Consider the following 20,509-nt stretch of genomic DNA (forward strand, 5'->3'; position numbering starts at 1 on the left):
ATATATATATAAACACACTTCCAATTGTAGAATAAATAAGTAACCGGGATGTAATGTATAGCATAAGGAATATAGTCAAAATATTGTAACAACTTGGTATGGTGATACCTGTTACCTAGAAATATCATGTATATAAATGTTGAGTCGCTGTGTTGTACACCTGAAACTAATGTAATGCAATTCTGTTGTCAACTACCCTTCAATAAAAAAAAAAAAAAAAAAAAAAAATTTAAGGGTGAAATGAGTAGAGAAAACTTTCTCTTAGTCTATTGCTCTGTTCCCTGAGAAAACATTTCTAAAATAAGGACCAAAAGTAGGATTAAATATATTTTGTCATTTATTAGACTTAAATTCATTACAAAATTGACTCACATATAATTAGAAATATTTTAAATCACAAATTGTAACCCTTTAAAATATTAAGTGTTAAATTATACTTTACATTTATAGAATATCCCATGTAAGAATTATAATCAGATGTCTGGTTATGTTTGTATAAAAAAAATGTAGATAAAAATATGACAAATATGTTAAGAAATATATTCACCTCATATTTGTAGTGTGTAAACCAGTTTTATTTGGTTTCATGAAAAATAAAAAGTGGTGAATTTGGTATTTACTTATATGAATCTTATGGTAAACTGAAATGTAAAATTGTGTATCTTTATAGGCAAGAAGTAAACTTATAAAAAATTACCACTGGATATAATAAATCTGTACTTTCCTCTACACCTGTGATATAGATCCACTGTTGAATTATTTATCACACTTTTAAAAAATTTCTGTTTTCTTAACATGGATAAAATAAGCAGTTCTTCCCACTGATTCACATAGTTTTTTTCTTCCAATTTTCTAAAATTATAGTTTAACATTACTGCAGTTTTAAATAATCCCATTCATTAATTGTTATTTTCATAAGTGAAGTTTCCCAATCGTCCTTATCTTCTACATACTAGTGAGATTCAAGTATGATTTATTTTCAGATTATCAGAGAGCATTGGAAATACTATCAAATTTTAAAAACTGATACTGAATTCTAATTTTTATGGGATGTTATGCAAGAGAGTGTTGTACCCACAAAACACTTGAGTCTTTAGGCCACTTAACACCCAAAAGCCTCATTATGTATCCTGGATAAGGGAATGAACCATTAAACTCTAAATGCTGAAGATACTGGTCTGTCCATATACATTATACAACAAAGGGGCAAATCAACAGGATCATGGTCAAAACCTAGGAGAAGAAAATCCATTATTAAATGTCATATGCAATATAAAATATTCATCAGAATCACAGAAGCATTTAGTTTTTATTTCTCACTTTATATTAGAATATTAACTGTGGTTTACTGAAGGAGCATGGTAAAACCATAAAAGTTAGATAAACTCAGGTGAGAGAAATTTCCAATTTCTCAAACATCAACAAATAATTTTCTATACATGATTCAAATGAATATCAAATGTCTGTAGGAATGTTTGAAAGAAGATGTGGTAATTTTCTTCTATACTACCATCCATGATATAAACTAGAGCACCTGATCATAATTTACCATGTGTGCTGTAGTATCTTTAAACAAAGTGGAGCTCAGGTTTCATTTAAAAGCTATTACAATTCATGTGGCTTTGTTTATATACCAAATGAATCGTGGCAAGCCTGGGTGTTTCATCATGGTCCATAACACAGGAAAAGGCACATCAAAATGTGAAATAAATATTTGTTGACTGACCGATTTTGTTTCACAGTTTGATCATTTAGACTTTCAAAATAATTATGTTGCTTTATTGATTCCTAGGGTATTAAAATACTATAAATTCTAATTCATAAGTTGGTTATTTTAAAAAGAGATTGATTTCACCCACCTGGGGCACAGATACTAAATTTAAAAGTACAGATACACAGAATTTAAAAGGCACTTTTTTCATTTTTTCTTTGTTTTTGTTTTTTTTTCTTTTTTTTAGCAAATAGAGCATGTTCTCTTTTCCTAAAGTCATGAAAATATTCTTGAGAATAGTATTAGTTACTATCTTGTATTCCCTTTCAAAGATTATAAAGAAAACTGGGTGGTGACAAAACCTTATAAAACAGAGTATTTGCTCACATCACCAAAATAAAGCAAAATCCAAACAGCAACAGCAACAGAAGGGATGTCTTCTTACAAAGAATCCCAAATGGCCATGCTGTCAGGCACTGATTGCACAAGGTGGATGACTGAGGGGGGGAAAAGAGAAAAACAGGAAAGAGGCTCAACATGGTGGATTGTATCATTAACTGTTATTTAGTCCCCAGAGACCTGGGTGCACATCTTTGATATGTACATTATTCTGGAAGGACAGGGTGCTTGTGGCATTAGTAAGGAAGAGAACTAGCATGAGCACTAAGAATACATTTTTTTATTTAGAAAAAGAGAAATTGTTGATGTCAATATTTGCATTAATTCTATGCATACTCATTTAAAAATTAATTTATGTCTCTATTTGTTAGATGCCACTTACTCTCACACAGACTGAATTGGCCTGCAAAATGGGCTCGTGCCAGAAAAAAGAATACTGGGATCAGGCCAATGACTTCTGGTGTTGACTACAAATAGCACACATTTTTAAAAATTGTGTATGAAGTTCACCCAACATATCTGCAATGCCTATCAAAACTAGAGAGAACAGTGGCCTGGGATGGCAGTGTTAGGGTAAAGGGGACACATCCAACCTCAAGTCATGGGATATTAGTGATTATCTAGTCCAACTTCTGTGATCTGCAGCTGGGAGACCTGAATCTTCACGCTGGGGAAGCAGTGTTACCAAGGTCATGGCAGGTGAGTGGCTGTCTCATGAGGGTGGCCACCGTGCCTAACTTGCTCACATTTTCTCACCACCCCATAGCACAATGTCTGGTAGCTGGCACATGTTCTACAAATATTTTGGGTGCATCAATGATGATGAAATGAATATATGAATGACTGAGTGAGTGAGGCAGTGGCAGAGCTAGGCTAGACTATACTTTCAGCAATAAAAATTAGTCAGAATCTGAGTTTTGTTACACAAGCACCTCAAAAATATTCTTGTCTGAGCCATGATGGCTAAAGAGCCACTGCCAGGTGCCCACAGAAGCTGATATTCCATGGGGGGCATTTCAAAGTAGTTTTCATCTTTTAATTTATCAGTGGCATTGCTCACCAGCAGTTACAGATGTTTGGAGAGGCTCTTTGTCAATCCAGCATGGGGCCCCCGGCTTACTGAGCTGCACATCATACTGCGCACATTTACATCATGCCTTCAGGAATGGTGATGGCAAAGACACTTGTTTCTACCCCACCCCCAGCTATTTGAATGCTCAGCAACAGGCACTCGGAGTAATAATAACACTCATTTTAAAGGCAGTTTTCAGAAATGAAGAGGAGCAGGAGAGGGATAAAAGTGAAAGGGTGAAGGCTATGAACGTTAAACTGCTTGATGAAAGAAGAAAAGCTGTTAGACACATTACCATTGGAACAGCACAGGTAGGTCTCAAAGGAATATTCAGGCAATTGGAAAATATCTTTTCAAGTATAGGGCAAAGGGAGGAAGTCAACAGCAGGTATTGCTGTGTAAACAAGTCAAATCTAGGTGAAAGAAGAGTAGGCATGTTTCATTATGGATTCTTGGAAGCTATTCTCTGCAGATTGAAGTGGGTCATGGAGAGTGACATTTAAAGTGGCAGGACACAGTCTGGGCAATAGCTTCCATATCCCACACAGTCAGGTTCAAGGGCAAGAGAGGCCTTTGTAAACAGAGTGCATGGCAGTCCTGTGTGACAGATGAGAGGTCACTAAGACTGCTTAGGGACCCAGGTAAACTTCCAGCCTCCCTCCTCATCTCGACGAACAAAGGCTTGTCCCTGGTGGAAGGAATGAGTTTTCACATTACAGTGAGGGCTCAGGGAGGTGGAAAAGGCCATCTCCGTCTTATTGGGGGACACATCAGCAGTATAGTAAGGAAGAGTCTGCAGCCCTCCTGCGGGATTTGCAGGTTGAGAAAAGAAGTGAGAATCTTTCCTGTGCCTGGCAGTGCTGTTAGAGAGGGTTGTTCTGTCACCCACATAGTCCATCTGCAGATCCTCCCGGGGGACATTTTCATAATCCACCACATTGTCCGGAACCTGGGGAAATGTGCTGGCGATCCTTCTGGGATGGGAAGGCAGGGCACTGTAGTTAGCTGGGAAGGTGTCATCAATGGTGTTGAGGTCTTTTAACCCAAGCGTCTGAAGAACCCAGGGATCCACAGGGGGCCCAGGTTGTTCTTCACAAGTGGCAAATTCTCTAGAGAGGTTCCTCCTGGCATTTTTGCGATGGGGGGTCTCTGGAGGAACATACCTTTGCTCTCTCGGTTTCCTCTTCCCCTTCCTGAATTTCCCACATGCTTTGGAGAGCTCATCAGCTGACAACAATTTCTGGAGAAGTAATATTTGAAAATATACAGTCAGATAATCAACCAAGATCATTTTCTTTACTCTTTCTAATTACAACTCCTTCAAATATTTACTAGTCACTGAAATTCCTGAAAAAACTTGATTAAATTTCTATTTCTCTACCATGCATACTGATTAGATTAACTTATGTTTCTAAATTAAGATCCATGATGAAAATTTACCACCTAGAAGCTCCAATTCATATTTTTTACTGGTCATTTAAAAATTGAAAAGAAGAAATGATGCCTTTAAAATTTCAATTGAAGGAAGTAATTGTTGTTATAATGGCAATAATAGCAACTATCGTGTATTGAACACTGGTTACATGCACAGTCTCATTTTATATAGGCAGTATTAAAATCCCCTTTAATGAGGAAACTGAAGTCCAGGCATATCAGTAACTTGCTAAGGATCATGCAGCCAAGATTGAAACCTAAGCTATCTTAACCTAGACAGAACTGCTGGAAACACTAACACTGCTTCTGATTTCTTTCACTTCCAGATTGCATCCTATGTGAGATGTATTATATTATTTTTAATCTTGCAAAATCAAGAATGAGAGAAAAAGTGCTGAGTTACTATCATCTACTAACTTAATAACTCCTTTAGTTGTGGAATGGTGGAGATTTACGAGCTCAGGCTAATAAATGTGAGAAGTGTTCCCTTTTTTAACAAAGCTAACCGAGTTGTAAAAGAATCAAGTATGGTATCCATTCTTCTCTGAACTGATACGACTCATAAGAGTAGTAAGAAGCATCATCAATTTTGATTAAATGATACCAAATAATGTAGCATGTCAAGAAGGTGAAGATTCATGATAGAAGCAATAATGAAAACCGAAGGCAAATAGACAACAAAAGAAATACAAAACCCAAAGTAAGGAAGAACAAAAAGGGACTATGGGAAAACTATTTATCTGTGATTAGAAATAGTTCATTTTATAACTATAAGAAAAGATGTTCATTAAAAGATAATGTGATTGGTGATATTTGATTGCCAGTCAAGAGACCTAGGTTCCAGCCATATTCATAACATTTTAGAGCTGAGGAGACTCTTAAAAGATTTTTTAGCTCATCCATTTACAAATGAAGGCAACCGAGGCCCTTGGTGAGGGAGTGATTTACCAAAAGTCAAACAGGTAATTAAAAGAACCGAGTATCTCTGAGATCTGATTCCCATTCCAGTGTTCCACCTATCTAACTCTGTTTGATTAACCTCTGTTGTTTCAGCAATTCCCTTGACTGGCTTTTGATTCTTAAGGAACTCTCGTTAAAATATACAGTAAAATCTGCAATTGAGATACTTCCAGGAAACCATATGTAAAAATTCTTGCAAATATGCTGTATTGCTGTATGTATTACCTTTAGAAAAATCCACCCATCTTCTAAATGCACTCGAAGCTGTGTTTTTTAGTACACTTCTTAGAGTTAATCAAGGAGTTCTACCCAAATGGTCTGTTTTCTCAAATCACAGTTCTGTCCTTACAAAGGGGAGAGTTACATACCTTGGCCTTTTCCTCAAGACATTTAACCAAAGCAGAGTTCAAGTATTGTCTGAGATGATGATTCTCTTCATGTAACCTAGCAAGTTCTTCCTCCTTCTGCACCAGAGTATCTTGGAGCTACAAAAAGCAGACAATGGTGAAGGCTGCTCTACTATGTTGACTTTGTAACCTTATAATAATGCCACTGATCCCTAACCTGCTTAAACTTTATTATTATTTTGCTTGTTTTATGAACTCAACCTCAGGGAGCCCTCCTCCTCAGAGGCCTAAATTCAATCTACACCCACCTACCACCTGATTGTTCAGTTTTGTGCTCTGGATTTTTTATTCTTTGCTGAGTGTTTGAAGAGATTATACGGCCTTTAAGATTGTAACCACAAGGGAATCGGGAAGGTATGTAGGAAAATGAGCTGCATGCAACTGTTTAAATACAGAAAAAGGGGTTTTGAAAGGTTTTGTTGCATTCTTTCCTTGCACATTAAAAAAAAGAAGAAAAAAAAAAGAGGTGGGTTGGCTCCTTGCAGCCTCAGACTGATGTGTTTGTACATCCACTAGATTAAATTACTCTCTCAGGAATAACAACAAACAAAACATGGAAAATGAAGCAATCTTTGCAAAAACCTTTTATAATCATCATCCCTTCTCCAAGTGATGAGCTGTGGCTTATGGTTTAAAACTACTATCACACTCATATTATTTGATCTTTCCAAAAACGCTTTGAGGAAAGCAGTGCAAATATTCCCATTTCATAGGCAAGGAACAAGGATTCAAGAGGTCACACAACTAAAATGTATAAAGTCTTCCTTCCTTGAGGGTTTTGGTGGTTGTTTTCTTTAGAGTTTTCTTTATTTTCCTCAATGTGACATTGGTCACCTAACTTTAATCACTCTGTGAACATATATCCACTTCAATTCTCAACTTTAAGTCACCATATGAATTTAACAAAGAAAAAGAAGCAATGTGGTATTAAGGGATGACATTAAGAATGGACTGCATGGTGATGATATGGGTGAATGTAGTAATCACAATGTTGCTCATGTGAAACCTTCATAAGATTGTATATCAATGATACCTTAATTTAAAAAATGGACTGCATGGAACATGGCCAGTCTCAATGTTCTGATGATCTACACATACCTGCTTGTTTCTGTAGAGCTGAGAGGAAAGCTGAGCCTCTTCCCACGAGCATGTGTTAGGAACAGGGAAACTTGAGTCACTGGATGATTCTATGTGAAAACCCCAAATGGATAACTGAGAAAACACACTTGCTGTTTTCTGTGTAATAAAAAAACTTACAGTTTTTGTGTAATAAAGAAGTTATTGAAGGATTTCAGGAAGCTTAATGGGCTTGATTACCTTTCTAAAAAGAGCTAATGCATCCACACAGGAAAACAAAATATTTAAAGATTTCAAGGGGCAATAATTCTATGAAAGAAAAATATTTATGGACTATTTGCCAGTGTGATTACACTTGAAATTTTTAGGAGCTAAGAGGTCACATTCCTCCTCCCTAATATATACATTCCTGCTTGCTAAACTTATGAAGACTTTCCCATCTGTGTTATAGACTCATTCCAATATTTATTGATCCTCCTTTCCCCTACTATGCATAACATTGCAATTCCACTATATTTTCCAAGTTTATATCTTATTTCCTAAGCTTTAGTGCTTGATAATATAGTGTTTGGCTCTAGAATCAAATCCTGTTTTTGATGCTACCATTTTTCCCCAGATGAAAATCTCAGCTCATCTGCCTGTCAGTTAAATGTGATGGGCAGTATTTATTCAGAATTTTATATAGTAGTACTTCCTACTTTAAAATAATTTGGACCTTGCTTCTCTGCAGAGCTTGATGAAAATCTCAAAACTGCATCCCAAACTAATATATTTCAAATGTCACCATATGTATGTCTCTTATACTTTTTCAGAGTTTTTTTTTTATATTTGACAGCAAATGACACCTTCCAAAAAAATACGCTGAATTGTTTTACTTACTTTTCCCCATTTAGTACAGGTCTGACTCTGTTCCTCCTCTACTTAAACTGAAATTTTACTGTTTTTTTTTTTTATTAAACTCGAATAATAGGTAAAGAGACAGGAATAAAATTGCATACACTGGTTTCAGAATCTTGGGCATTGTTTTCTCTGTTGTTTGTGGTAGAAAGCTAAAATTCAACAACTTCCTTCCTGACATGTAAGTGTGTTTCAGTGTTTGGGGGCTGAAGTGTCTGAGTTTTTCCAGAAGGTTGAGTGTTAATACAGAAGTTCTTTTAATATTTATAAATACTGCTTACTAAGCTCCAGGTCAAAATTAATATGTCATTTTTCTGTCAATGTTCTATTCCCCTCCAAAGTGGAAATTTTGTGCAGAAAGGATTAACTTTTTTCTATATATAAGACACTGTTCTTAGAATTTCCTCCATGAAATAAAAGATTGTTAGTATTTCCTCTTGTTCTTCTCTCATACCCTAGGAAACTTTCCTGAATTCTAAAAGAAATACTCCAACTGGTATCTTGACTCTAACAGCATCCCACTAGTACTGTTATAAAAGCTTTGCCTAAACTCCAAACTTCCTCAGTGAGCTGGAAATCTCCAAGAATTGTAAAGTGTAGGAAAAAATACATATTATCCAGAGGACAAGGGAAAGAATCCCATTATCACTATTTTCCAAGTATTTTTTAAAAAGCAGGTTATTTAGACTGTAAAAGGCAGGAGTCACTGGGCTTCCTTAAGCTTTCCATATCATCCCTTCTACAGAGTTCCAGCCCATGATGCTTTACAACTATTGGTGCTGGAAAAGGGCTTCAGATACACCAGGAAAGCAGAAGAGCAGAACTTACCCTGCGCCTGTGGTGCTTGTTGGGGCTTTCTGTTGTCCAGGAGACCAGCAGCCCAGAAAGAAACCCAAGTCTCCGTGGAAACGTCAACACTAGATTCTGACGTGGTAGTGGAATACGGGCAATTATAGCTCTGGCCTCCTACAAAGTACTGGTCTTGGCAAGGCAGAACGGTGTTCTGTGAAACCCAGTATGAGGGGTGAAGGAGAGAGGCCCCAGGAGATGGGGCAATAGGAATTTGGAGGGGGAAAGGGTGGAAGAAAGATGCAGAAATTATATACAGTGAACCCAAAACAGATCAGTTAAGTATAGATCTCAGGTTAATTTTGTGTGGTCAAAATATAATTACTAAAAGGGGATCCGCAGTTTGGTTTACCCAGTACTTCCCTTAGGCTCTCTCGGCAAAGAACGTCTAGTATTGGATGGACCCAATTTGTAAATATGTCCAGGAGTATTCTCTGTTGTCATGTCTGAATCACCTAACAGGCTACCCAGAATCTAAGTAAATGGAATTCACTTAATAATTCAAAGACATAAGGACTATTTGACTCTTTCTAGCAAATACCTTAATTATATTTCTAATAACTTTGAAAGACAACACACCCAGAATGCTAAGGCTGTAATGGACAGAGCTTGACATATAATGAAACCCCGTATTTCAGTTTCTTAGTTTCTGAATTATAAACTTGCCCTATTTTTCCCTTCCTCCTTCTTCCAACTTTAACTGCTGCTGGACCATATGGTGATCTGAATGGTCTGAGATTGACATGCAGCTCTCTTACAGAGATAACTAAATAAAGTTGGATCCTAATGCCTAACTCTAAGCACAGGAGCATCAAGTCACTCCCAGTAAACATAATGAAAACTGAAATAAGTTATCAGCAGACCCACAGCTGTAGGTTTCTCCATCACCAGGTCTCAATGCCCTGCCAAAGTCATCTTGCCACAACTAAGTGCCTGGCATGTGTTCTCCACTGTGTTCTGAGCCAGTGAATACCCTCCTACCCCCGACTCCTCAAACATCAAACACAGTCTTTCCAAATGTCCAGGCAGGGGTATGCAGCCTTCCTGGGTTAATTTGTACAAAAGCCCATTCCTAATTATTTGTCAATGTTTAATCAGGTAAAAGCCATTCATTTCAGCAAAGCCCAGCTTTGGACAAACCCCTTTTGACCATTACAAGTCTTTTGTTGATTTGAGGACTTTATTTGGCATAGCATAAACAGAGAAAAAACAAATCAGAAGAGGGAGAGAAAAAAATTAAGTCAGTTCAGTCACACTTTGTTAATATTACCGGTAAATTAGGTTTTGAAAAAGCCCAGTTTGAAGCAAGTCCAGCTTGGGCAGTGCAGACCAAAGAAATTCAGCCAAAAGTTTATCAAGTGCTATTTTCTTTTATTCTAAAAGTATGTTTGTAGGCTCTTTTCCTGAGATTATTATTGGAATCAGAGCTGAGCTATTATGCAATTGACACCTGAGAGGAAAACCCCAAATACCCCTAGACTAGCTCAAGTCCAAGTGTTTGCAAATGTGCATAATCTAGAGAAAGAGGTGGAATGAAAAGTGAGTGCAGGTGTAGAGGGAGAGAAAGTTGGAAGAAAGTATAGAGAGTAAACAGAGGGTAAAAGGATGAGAGAGAGATAGGGAATGGCAGGGAAAGAGAAAAAGAGAGAGAGCGAGAGGGAAAGAGGGAGAATGAAAGTATGAGAGAGACAGATGGAAAGACAGGAAAAGCCATAAGATAGGGGGACAGGGCAGTAGAGAAGCCGTTTTGATTGGCAGGTAGCAGAGAAATCTTGCTTCCAAGGTGGAAGAAATTCTAAATGCAAAGCTTACTAGCTCTCAGAGACACAGGTTTCGCCAGTTTGTAGCTAACGCCAGCTCCTCACTTACCATCTTGCAGTGAAAGAAGGCGCTGCAGAAACTGAGCCACTCTTGATTTTTCGGTAAAGTCGATGGGAGCTTTACATGGGACTGGGGGGGAGGAGCTAGGAGAGGCGAGTTCTAATCTGCGGGAGCTCCCAGTGACGCCCGGGGCTCCCGGCGAGAGCCACCCTCTGATTTAATGCGAGGCTGTTAATCTGGTGCCGTGGGTCAGGAGACATCCAGCCAAAGCCCAAGTCACGGGCACTCTGGGCGATCGCCGCTCGGAGACCTGAGACCTGCGGGTCGAGCCGGGCGGTGGGTCGGAGGCAGGGCCCGCGGCGCCCCGCCTCCGGGTGCGCAGCACTGCTTCAAAACCCGCGCGCGGGGCGTCCGGGGCCGGCGGGGTCCGCGCGGCGGCCGACGGGGCGAACGGGCTCCTGCCGGAGGAGGCTCGCGGCGGCCAGGCAGCGCGGGGCGGAGGGCCGGTGGAAGCCCGGACGCGCCCCTCAGGGAGCCGGGCAGCTCTGGGGGAGGCCCATCCGACAGGTCCCAGAAGTTAACTGCACGGGGTATTTTCTAACTACGTGGTAAATACCAACTGGCTGTGTGACTCTCCGAATTGATTGGCTGTTTTTATTTCTATTTGGTTGCATTTCCCTCCAACCCTTCAAGTGGGTTTTAAATGAGAAGGTGTCTATATGCATTCTAGAAAGTAAACTTAGGGCTAAGAGCGGTCGCTGTCCGTTTTGTTCACTGCTGCCTCCAAAGTGCCTGGAACAATCTCTAACACTAAGAGGTGCTCAGTAAGGAATGAATTAAGGTACAAATTTAAGGACATAAAGTGTTTGTCTCTGTATTGGTTCTATATATTCACAACTAGTATTATATAGAATAAATTATTACAATTTTAAAAATGTGTGTTAATACTTCTGAAAGTGAGAGGTATTTCTGCCGTCTTTTCTTGCGTCATTTTTATTCACGTGATTCCTATGATGCTATATCCCAAGGAGAGAATGGAGTAATATCATTTTAAAATGTAGAGAAGCCGTTTTGATGAGCAGGTAGCAGAGAAATCTTGCTTCCAAGGTGGAAGAAATTCTAAATGCAAAGCTTACTAGCTCTCAGAGACACAGGTTTCGCCAGCTTGTAGCTAACGCCAGCTCCTCACTTACCATCTCACAGTGGAAGAAGGCGCTGCAGAAACTGAGCCACTATTACCCTACTACTAACAGCCAACTCTTATTTCAACTGGCAATAACCCCGGAGGTAGGTACTCTTACTGTCCCTCTTTTAAGGAATGGCCAACAAGCCCTGAAGTTAAGAAAATCGACCACTGTTTACTTGACCAATTAGGAACTAGCAAACTAGCAAATCCCTGACTCCAGCATCCATGCTCCTAATTACCATAATTAAGCTTTTTTTTTTTTAACTCTCTTTGACTTCTTTTATAGTCATTTGCATTATGGGCACTTTTACGGACTGAACTGTGTTTGCCCGAAATTTGTATGTTGATCTCTGACCCAGACTGACTGATTTTGGATATAGGATCTCTAAAGAGGTAATTAAGATTATTAGGTCATGAAGGGGGTGCCCAATCTAATAAATGTCCTTATAAGAAGAGGAAGAGACACCACAGATGGCCTGCACAGAGAAAAGGTGACATGAGGACACAGGGAGAAGGGGGCCATTTCTAAGTCAATGAAGAAGCCTCAGAGAAACTGATAACCCTGGCGGCCCCCTTGATCTTGAACCTCCAACCTCCAGAGAGAGAGAAAATAAACTTCTGTTTAAGCCATCCAGTCTCTGGCTCTTGTTGCCGAAGCCCCAGAAAATGAATATAGGCATGGTGTAGGGATTGAAAAAGCTTCTGATTCCGTCTTACATAGTGCTTCCTCTAAACCAGTTTGTTAAAAATGAGTTCCTTTATTTATTCCTCTTTGTATTGTACTTACCATCCACAGCATTTACGGTGGCTAACACACAGCAGATGCTCATTAAGTGCTCTGTGTCCAAAATTTTAAAGAAGCAATGGGAGAGGAAGAGAAGCAAGATGCCAGACTTTAGATAGAGTCATTTTCTCCTGTTCCAATACTGTTTAGTGGCAAGCATTTTTAAGTGAATAGCACCAGATTTGGGGATCACTGCCTGGAAGATACTTTCTGGCTTACTTGACATGACTCATTTTAGTGAGCTGTGGGAGAGGGGGTCCGCTCTCTCTCCTCACTGCAGAATGGGCAAGGGTGCCCTGGCAATATAACCCTGAGATGATGGGGGAGACATACCAAAGCCCACTTAGATTGTAAGAATCAATAATCTTGTCCCCAGCAAGGAAAATCCTAATTTGTTTGCAGTGGGCACCAGGGGGAGGAAAAGGAGGATCGAGTTGTTTTGTTTTTGGAAACTGTCATAAATGAGACATGTGAGCCTCTGGAAGATAAATTTCTTGATTCTAAATATGACATAAAATTGGCAATTGAGAAAATATGGTACGAAAATAAAGGGCATAGGCTTTGGATCCAGATAGACCTGGGTTCAGATTCCAGCTCTACTCTGAAACTGAATGACCTGGGGCTGTAGGGTCTCTGGATTCTTAGCACCTCTGGTAGATTAAGAAAGAAAGAAACACTTCAGAAACTTATTAAAAAGCTGACCAAGCTGACCACTAATGCTGAAAAATTCCTAATTTACTACTTAAATCATGAATAGTAGTAGCTACTACTTACTATAAGTGAGGAAAACTCTGCCTTTGAGCATATATCCTGCTGTATCTTGCTTATTAAAAATAACTGCAAATGAAAGGTACATTATAAAACAGGTTTTTTTTGAGGGCTAGAAATGTTTTTTTAAAGTTTTTGATGGCTTTTAAGCACATAAATGTTTCATAAATCATTAACTACTTTAGCATGAAAGGAGTGGGAGTGTATGTGGTGGTAGAGAAACCCTAAAGTTGAACAGCGAAGAGCTATTGACAATTGAACATAAATCAGAAGATAAAGCTTTACTGAAACCATAACTAATGGAAAAATTTCCAAATTCTTGAGCTCTGACTTAAGCATATCTTTTTATTTAAGATCTGCTGCTTAGGTACAAGCCTTATTTTTGTTTGATGATTTTTTTTTTTTTGAGAAATGAGTCAAGTAAACAATAAGAAATCCTTTTGCTAATTTTTGTTCATGTATTTTAAAGAAAAATATGAAACTTCTTTAGTGATTGCACCCACATTGATGTTTTGTCTTCTGTCAACAATAAGATCAGTTAAAAATTGCCTTTTGTATTGTGGCTGAAGGGATGGGGTTAAAAGGGAGGTGGCTAATAACAACCCAATTGTTCAGTCAGGGTACTGCCTCCTGCCAGGGCAAAGATATAACAAATAGAAGGTAATTTGACCTGCACACAAACCAAGTCTGTAGACAGAAAAGGGTAGAGTGTGATCAGAGGTGGGCCAAGGAGATAAATAGATTGGCATATGGAATGTTCTTTTATTTCACCCCTGGAGGACACTTTATATGAGTACCTCATTAGTCAATTCAGTAGCATATATAATAAAAGGACAATTTAAATTTTCTCTTTACAAACATGGCCTTTTCTTATAGCTTCAACAACTGAATCTCCAAGCAATGAAAAGATAGGATTTCTACTTTCACAGGTAGGTAAAGAAAAGCATAACCCTTAGAGAAAATTCAGTGCAGTAGATGATTTACACTGCAAGATTTAACATTTGAGTATTTTATTTTAGCATATCTGGAGAACTATGACACATTTAGTGTGTTCAGTTATAGTTTTGAATTTCATCACTCCAGACCCATGTGCAGAAATAGACCAAGGCTTGCTTACTACCTACTACTTAACATGTCAGCACAGCTGCTAGTAACCAACATATATGCAATACTTATGCCATGCTTAGAAAGTGTTTCTACATGAAAAACGGGGAAAGTCAACTGTTAATTGTGGCAACAATAATTTTTTTTTAAGTTTGAGAAAATTATATCAGGTTATTATGCAGAAAAGAGAAAGTGGATAAATTAAGAAGTGAAATGTTCAATTAGGCCTGACTCAGATTAGTGCTATATAGAACTGAGGCAGTGAAGGGGGTAGGGAGTTGGAAATTTATGATACTATTTTATTGAATATTTCAGCCAGAATTTATTTCAATAGCTTTATAACCAGCTGTAGCCCTTTATTTATTGACTCATTAAGTGATTGCTTAATTTTTCAGTTGCATTTGATTGTATTAGTGAGAATCACATACTCTAATGATATTCAAAAATCTGAAGGTTTTCAAGTTTAAGAGTATATTTTAAAAATAACAATCTATTTCATATTTGAAGGATAGCTAGTAAATAGATGCAGATCTGTATTCGTTGTGCAAGTAAGGCAGACCTGTATTCTACAGCATTGCTTTCTGGCTGTTCTCATAATATGGCACTTAAATAATATTTGTAAGCAAGCTGGAATAAACAGTCAGGACTTATTGGGGCTTTTGACAGGTGTGGAAGTTCCATGTCTCCCAGGCCCTGTCATCACAGTGAGGACAGGGACATCAGTATCTACCAGGGCTTTAACTCACCATGCCTTGGCACACTGGTTAGGAAGCTCTGCTTTGTGATAACCTATTTGGTCCAAATGGAATAAAAGAGTCTAATACTATTAAAAAACACACACACAAACAGTGAAATTAACTTTGCATCACCACAAAGTTTAGAGATGTGGATCCCAAGAAAAACAAAGCAAATACAACTCAAATCCTCATTACCCCAACCACATTAGAAAATAATGAAAACAGTGAGTTATCATCATTACTATAGAGCAGAGATATGCTAGTCCAAATGTAATTTGAAATCAGATGAATTTCTGCTTCAGGGACACTAGTGTTTCCATAAACTAGGCGTCAGTGCTTTCTTTGCTCCTGAAATCCTTCTTAAGGATTTTTGATTCAGAGGTTAGTGGATTGATTGCTGACTAGGCATTAAAGACCTGGAAGGTGAACTGGCACTGCCCATGGCATCCAATTTTATCCTGGAGATAGTAGAAATAAGGACATCACTGCTTGGATCCTTCAAAAGCTTGCTTCAAAATGTAATAGCAAAACAAGACAACTGGGACCTAATTCCTTCTAGCCCTGAAATTATCAGAGAATTTGAAACAGCGTGACATCTTTCATGAAAATACAATGAAATATATTTAGGTTGGAAAGTTAAGCTACAATGAAGTTAAATTCCATGTTTTTATAATCCATAAAATGTTGCCTGAATTCTTATTAACCCAATTATTATGGTAAAATCACCACATTTACAATCAAATCAATGAATTACTTGAAATTTGTAACACTGAAATTTTGGTGTTTCCAGTCACACTCTATTTTCCACATTTCTTTTTCTCAAAATGAAAGCATAATGCCAACCTCTAGCCAGTGGAAGCATTTATACATTCCAAAACGATATGAGAAAAATAGAGAATTATAGCTGCTATAAAGCTAATAATGATAAATGACATTAGAACAAATGAACAAAAGCATTAGAATATGAATAAACTACCAAGGCAGCAAGAAAATAAAACTCTAAAATCCTGTATGAATGTAGAAAAAGGGCAATGATGAAGACAGTGCAGAGAATCTTTTTGGCTTCATCCAACCAGAAGCCCTTCTGCTGCCACTTAGCACAGTATTAACAGCCGTATTAGCACCACATCACCAAATCATAGCCGCTGATCTTAAGCACACAAATAAATGTCAGTAGCTTTGTATGTAGATGAGACGGCACCAAAATAAAAACAAATGAACTGATTAAGCTCTTTAAAAAATGGTCCATCATCCTAGAACACAAATTGGTAAAAACTCAAATTGCATATTGCAGGACTTGCATCATGTGTGTACACACACACACACACACACACACACACTTATTGAAGTTGTTGATATACAGTATTATATTGGTTTCAAGTATACAATACAGTGATTCAACAGGTACCCACATTATTAAATCCTCATCCCAATTTATGCAGTTAATTTTTGTCAACATAGAAAGATGTTACAGAACCACTGGCTGTATTCTCCATGCTGCACTTCGATCTCTGTGTGACCAGCCTATATTATGATTGAGATTTTGGGGCCTCTTTATCCCCCTCACCCACCCCAACCCAACCCAGCTCCTTCCCTGTGGTAACCACCAGTCACTTCTCAGTTCTTATGAGTCTACTGCTGTTTTGTTCATTCTGTTTTGCTTTGTATTTATATTCTACAAATAAGTGAAATCATATGGTACTTGTCTTTCTCCACCTGGCTTCTTTCACTGAGCATAATATCCTCTGTATCCATCCATGTTGGCACAAATGGAAGGATTTCTTTTCTTTTTATGGCTGAGCAATACAATTTGTGTATATGTACCACATCTTCATTATACATTCATCTATTGATGGGCACTTTGGTTGCTTCCATATCTTGGCTATTGTAAATAATGTGGCAATAAATATACAGGTACATACATCTTTTCAACTCAGAGATATTTTTTTCTTTGAGTAATTCCTAGGAGTGGAGTTCCTGGGTCATATGGTATTCTGTTTTTCATTTTTTTGAGGAACTGTCATACTGCTTTCCACAGTGGCTGCACCAATTTACATTCCCACTAACAGCGTAGGAGGGTTCCCTTTCTCCACATCCTTGTCAACACTTGTTATTTCTTGTCTTTTGGACAGTGGCCATTCTGACTGGTGTGAGGTGATATCTCATTGTAGTTTTGTTTTCCATTTCCCTGATGATTAGTGATGTGGAGCATCTTTTCATGTGCCTGTTGGCTATCTGTGTTTCTTCTTTGAAAAAATGTCTGTTCAGGTCCTTTGCCCATTTTTAAAAATTGGATTATTTGGGTTTTTTTGGTGTTGAGGCATATGAAAACTTGCATCTTTTAAAAAAAATTATTAGCAATGAATCTTTATGTATTCTTTAGTATCTACCTGGATATGTATAATGTATGTGTTGGTGTATTTTCATAAATACATATGCATGTATCTGAAGGAATCCATGAAGTCCACTGCCTTGAAATACTTATAGATGGAATTGTGAAGATATTTGGAAACAAATACTTATTTTACACTCCGAACTTTTCTATGAAGGGACAACAGTTCCTATGGGAACAGATATGTCTGATAGGTGAGATTGGATGAAGGAAGGGAAATCTGTTACCTACATTAAGGTCAGGGTCTAGACATGACGCACACTGTCTCTGCCTCCCCTGAAGAAAGCTTTGAGAGAAGAAGGCTCTGTCCTAATTGGAGTTGTGTATGGCTGGCCAGTATCATTTGTGATAGGGCAAATAAATCCATATAATTCAGAAATATATGTTAGAAAGTTTATTAAAACTACAAATATAAGTCATGTTTGACAATCAATCTTCTTTTTATTTTAATGATGAAGGTAACTTTTATTTCCATGTCCCTGTCTTTGTGTCTATTGCTTGTTTCTTAGCTCAGAAGAAAAAAAGGAGTGTTATTTATTATTCTCTTTTTATACAAATACATACATATATGTATGAAGAATAATTTTGTGGTTTGTAATAGAACATAGGTAATCAGGAGAAAAAATATATCACCTTCAGCCATTTGCAAATATATCTCAAGAACTTTAAAATATTCATATCCTTCAGGTCAGCAAGCACAAAACTCTATTTATGAAAATAATAAATTTGAATAAAAATAACATACAGCTTTGTCCTTCACATCAGTATAACAAACATTTGTAAATACTTTTTAAATGTCCAATAATAAGAGACTCAATAAATTATAGCATGTCTATAGTCTGAATTATGTATTCATAGAAAATATTTTTGGAAAAAATTAAAAACATGTATAAACATCATTATGTTAACTATATTAAAATGCATACAGGTATATTCATACAAATGAAAAAAATATACTAACATATTAATGATATTTATTTTCTAAGAGAAGTGTGGTGATTATGATTCTATTTTTACTTCCTGTATAATCCAGAAATTCTACAAGAAACAAATTTTACTTTTTTAATCAGAAAAAAGTTATCCAACTATATATACAGATGATCATCAAATCACATAAGTTATCATACAAATGATCATTAGTGATATATTTTTGTGGAATAACATCATACTTAAAATTAAAGCAACTTGAATAGTAGTGATAATGTCTGTGTGTCTATTAATAAAAATAAGTATTCCGTATGTTCTTACTTTTATACAAATTTGCATGTGAGGGATGAGATAGTGGTATAAAAATGTTTTATTTCCTTGCCCCCCACAATCTCAAAGCGGTTTCAAATATTATATAAATATCTGGAGAAGAAAAAAAATATTTTACAGCAAAATGACCACTTTATTTAAATACTGAATTGCCCCAAAACACCAAAACCACAGAGACTTAGTGGGACCTTGATACCAAGATAAAAATATAATAAAATAAAAGAAGATTTAAGTCTCTTTTTAGTATAGAGAATAAAAATAAATTAGGTTATGATTATAACCTTCAAATGACAACAAAATATTGAGATTAATGCCAATAATTAGAATTAACAAGCTGCCAGATTTCAGTTTAAAAAAGAAAGACATGTCTAACCACCAGTACTATGTAAAGATGGAACTTGATACTGTGTGAGTAGTGAGCTCTTGGTCACTGGAGGACTTCACAGAGAGGCTGGATTAGCAGTAATCTCAGATGTTTAATATGTCATTCTTACTCTAGTAATGCCAAGGAGATGGGCTCCTTAAACTTATTTCCAATGATAAGAACTCATAGTTTAATGTGATTTTGAGATTAGAAGTCTGTCTTTGTAATTAATTTCCATGCATATCTTTAAAGGGACAGAGAACTCCTTGTGCTTTCCTCAATTTAGTAGAACTTCCATTGGGATGAAGGCTGATTGGGAAGACAGGAAGGGGCAGCAGGGAGTGTTGGTGGTAAGGTAGGATCCCTGCTAATTCCCATTCCTGTAGCATCTTTCCTCCATTCTCAGGGTCTCTAGGTTCTTAGGACTAGTTATGTTAAGTAAGAGGAGCATACTTAGTGAAAGAATATATTGAGTCCAGCTCAAGTCTTAAGGGTTTACACCTTAGGGGGAAAAAAAAGAGAGAAAGAATTTGGAGTGTGGAACCTACATGGTTCATGTTACACTAAGTCATAACTTATCAGGGTTCAAAAGTAAGTTAGAGGTCACCAAGTTGGGCTTTCTTCCCTCACTGATACTTTGATTTATGCCTGTAGGAACTTCAGGTTATGAGCAGACTAGGAACTCCATAAAATTGAAAAATTTACAGTTAGAGTAGATGACATTATCTTGCATAAAATATAAAATTTAGTAAAAAATTAAAAGAATATATAAAGAAGATGGACCAGAAGTTAGGCAATCAGAAGAGCAGGATGTGAAAACTGGTTCACAGAATCCTTTGTTTTATTAAGGCTAATAAACTACAAGTGAAGTATTTTCCTTTGCTCTTTGTGGAACAGAGGTTGACCTCTCATCTTTTACACTTCTTCAGTTGTCCATTTCCCTGCGGGCATCAACTTTCACTATTTCTTTTACACTGGAAACGTGACTATTTTCTAGCTAAAAAATATATGTATGGAACAGAGAAAGTCATACATAATTTGATGATGTTCAGGAATCACTTTTTCCATGGGAATTCAGAGGTCAAAACAGAAATATGAAATAGAAATTATAAGGACACAGTTTTATGTTCAATAGTTAAGGATATTTTCAATAGAGTTGTCAAAAAAAGAAGTGATTTTCCTTAGGCAGTAGTGGGTTTTCCATCACTGGTGGTATTCCTTCAAAGGCCAGAAAACAAAGAGTTATTTACCAAATGCAAGTAGGATTTCAGTCATAAAGTAAGGGAGCTC

At 37.2% G+C, this 20,509-nt stretch overlaps 1 protein-coding gene across 1 annotated transcript in view; it reads right to left on the reverse strand.

Moving 5' to 3' along the window:
• Positions 1–461: 461 nt before the first annotated feature.
• GMNC (geminin coiled-coil domain containing) overlaps positions 462–20,509 on the reverse strand; it is a 90,476-nt gene continuing 70,428 nt past the window's right edge. The window contains exons 2-6 of the mRNA XM_057488488.1: positions 10,908–11,172; positions 8,786–8,960; positions 7,082–7,170; positions 5,945–6,061; positions 462–4,422 (exon numbers count right to left, since the gene is read on the reverse strand). Of these exons, the coding sequence (XP_057344471.1) occupies positions 3,802–4,422; positions 5,945–6,061; positions 7,082–7,170; positions 8,786–8,960; positions 10,908–11,172 (1,267 nt within the window). The 3' untranslated portion in view covers positions 462–3,801. The remainder of the gene's footprint in view (positions 4,423–5,944; positions 6,062–7,081; positions 7,171–8,785; positions 8,961–10,907; positions 11,173–20,509) is intronic.

Source organism: Manis pentadactyla, chromosome 1, assembly GCF_030020395.1.
Source record: "Manis pentadactyla isolate mManPen7 chromosome 1, mManPen7.hap1, whole genome shotgun sequence".
NCBI lineage: Eukaryota > Metazoa > Chordata > Mammalia > Pholidota > Manidae > Manis > Manis pentadactyla.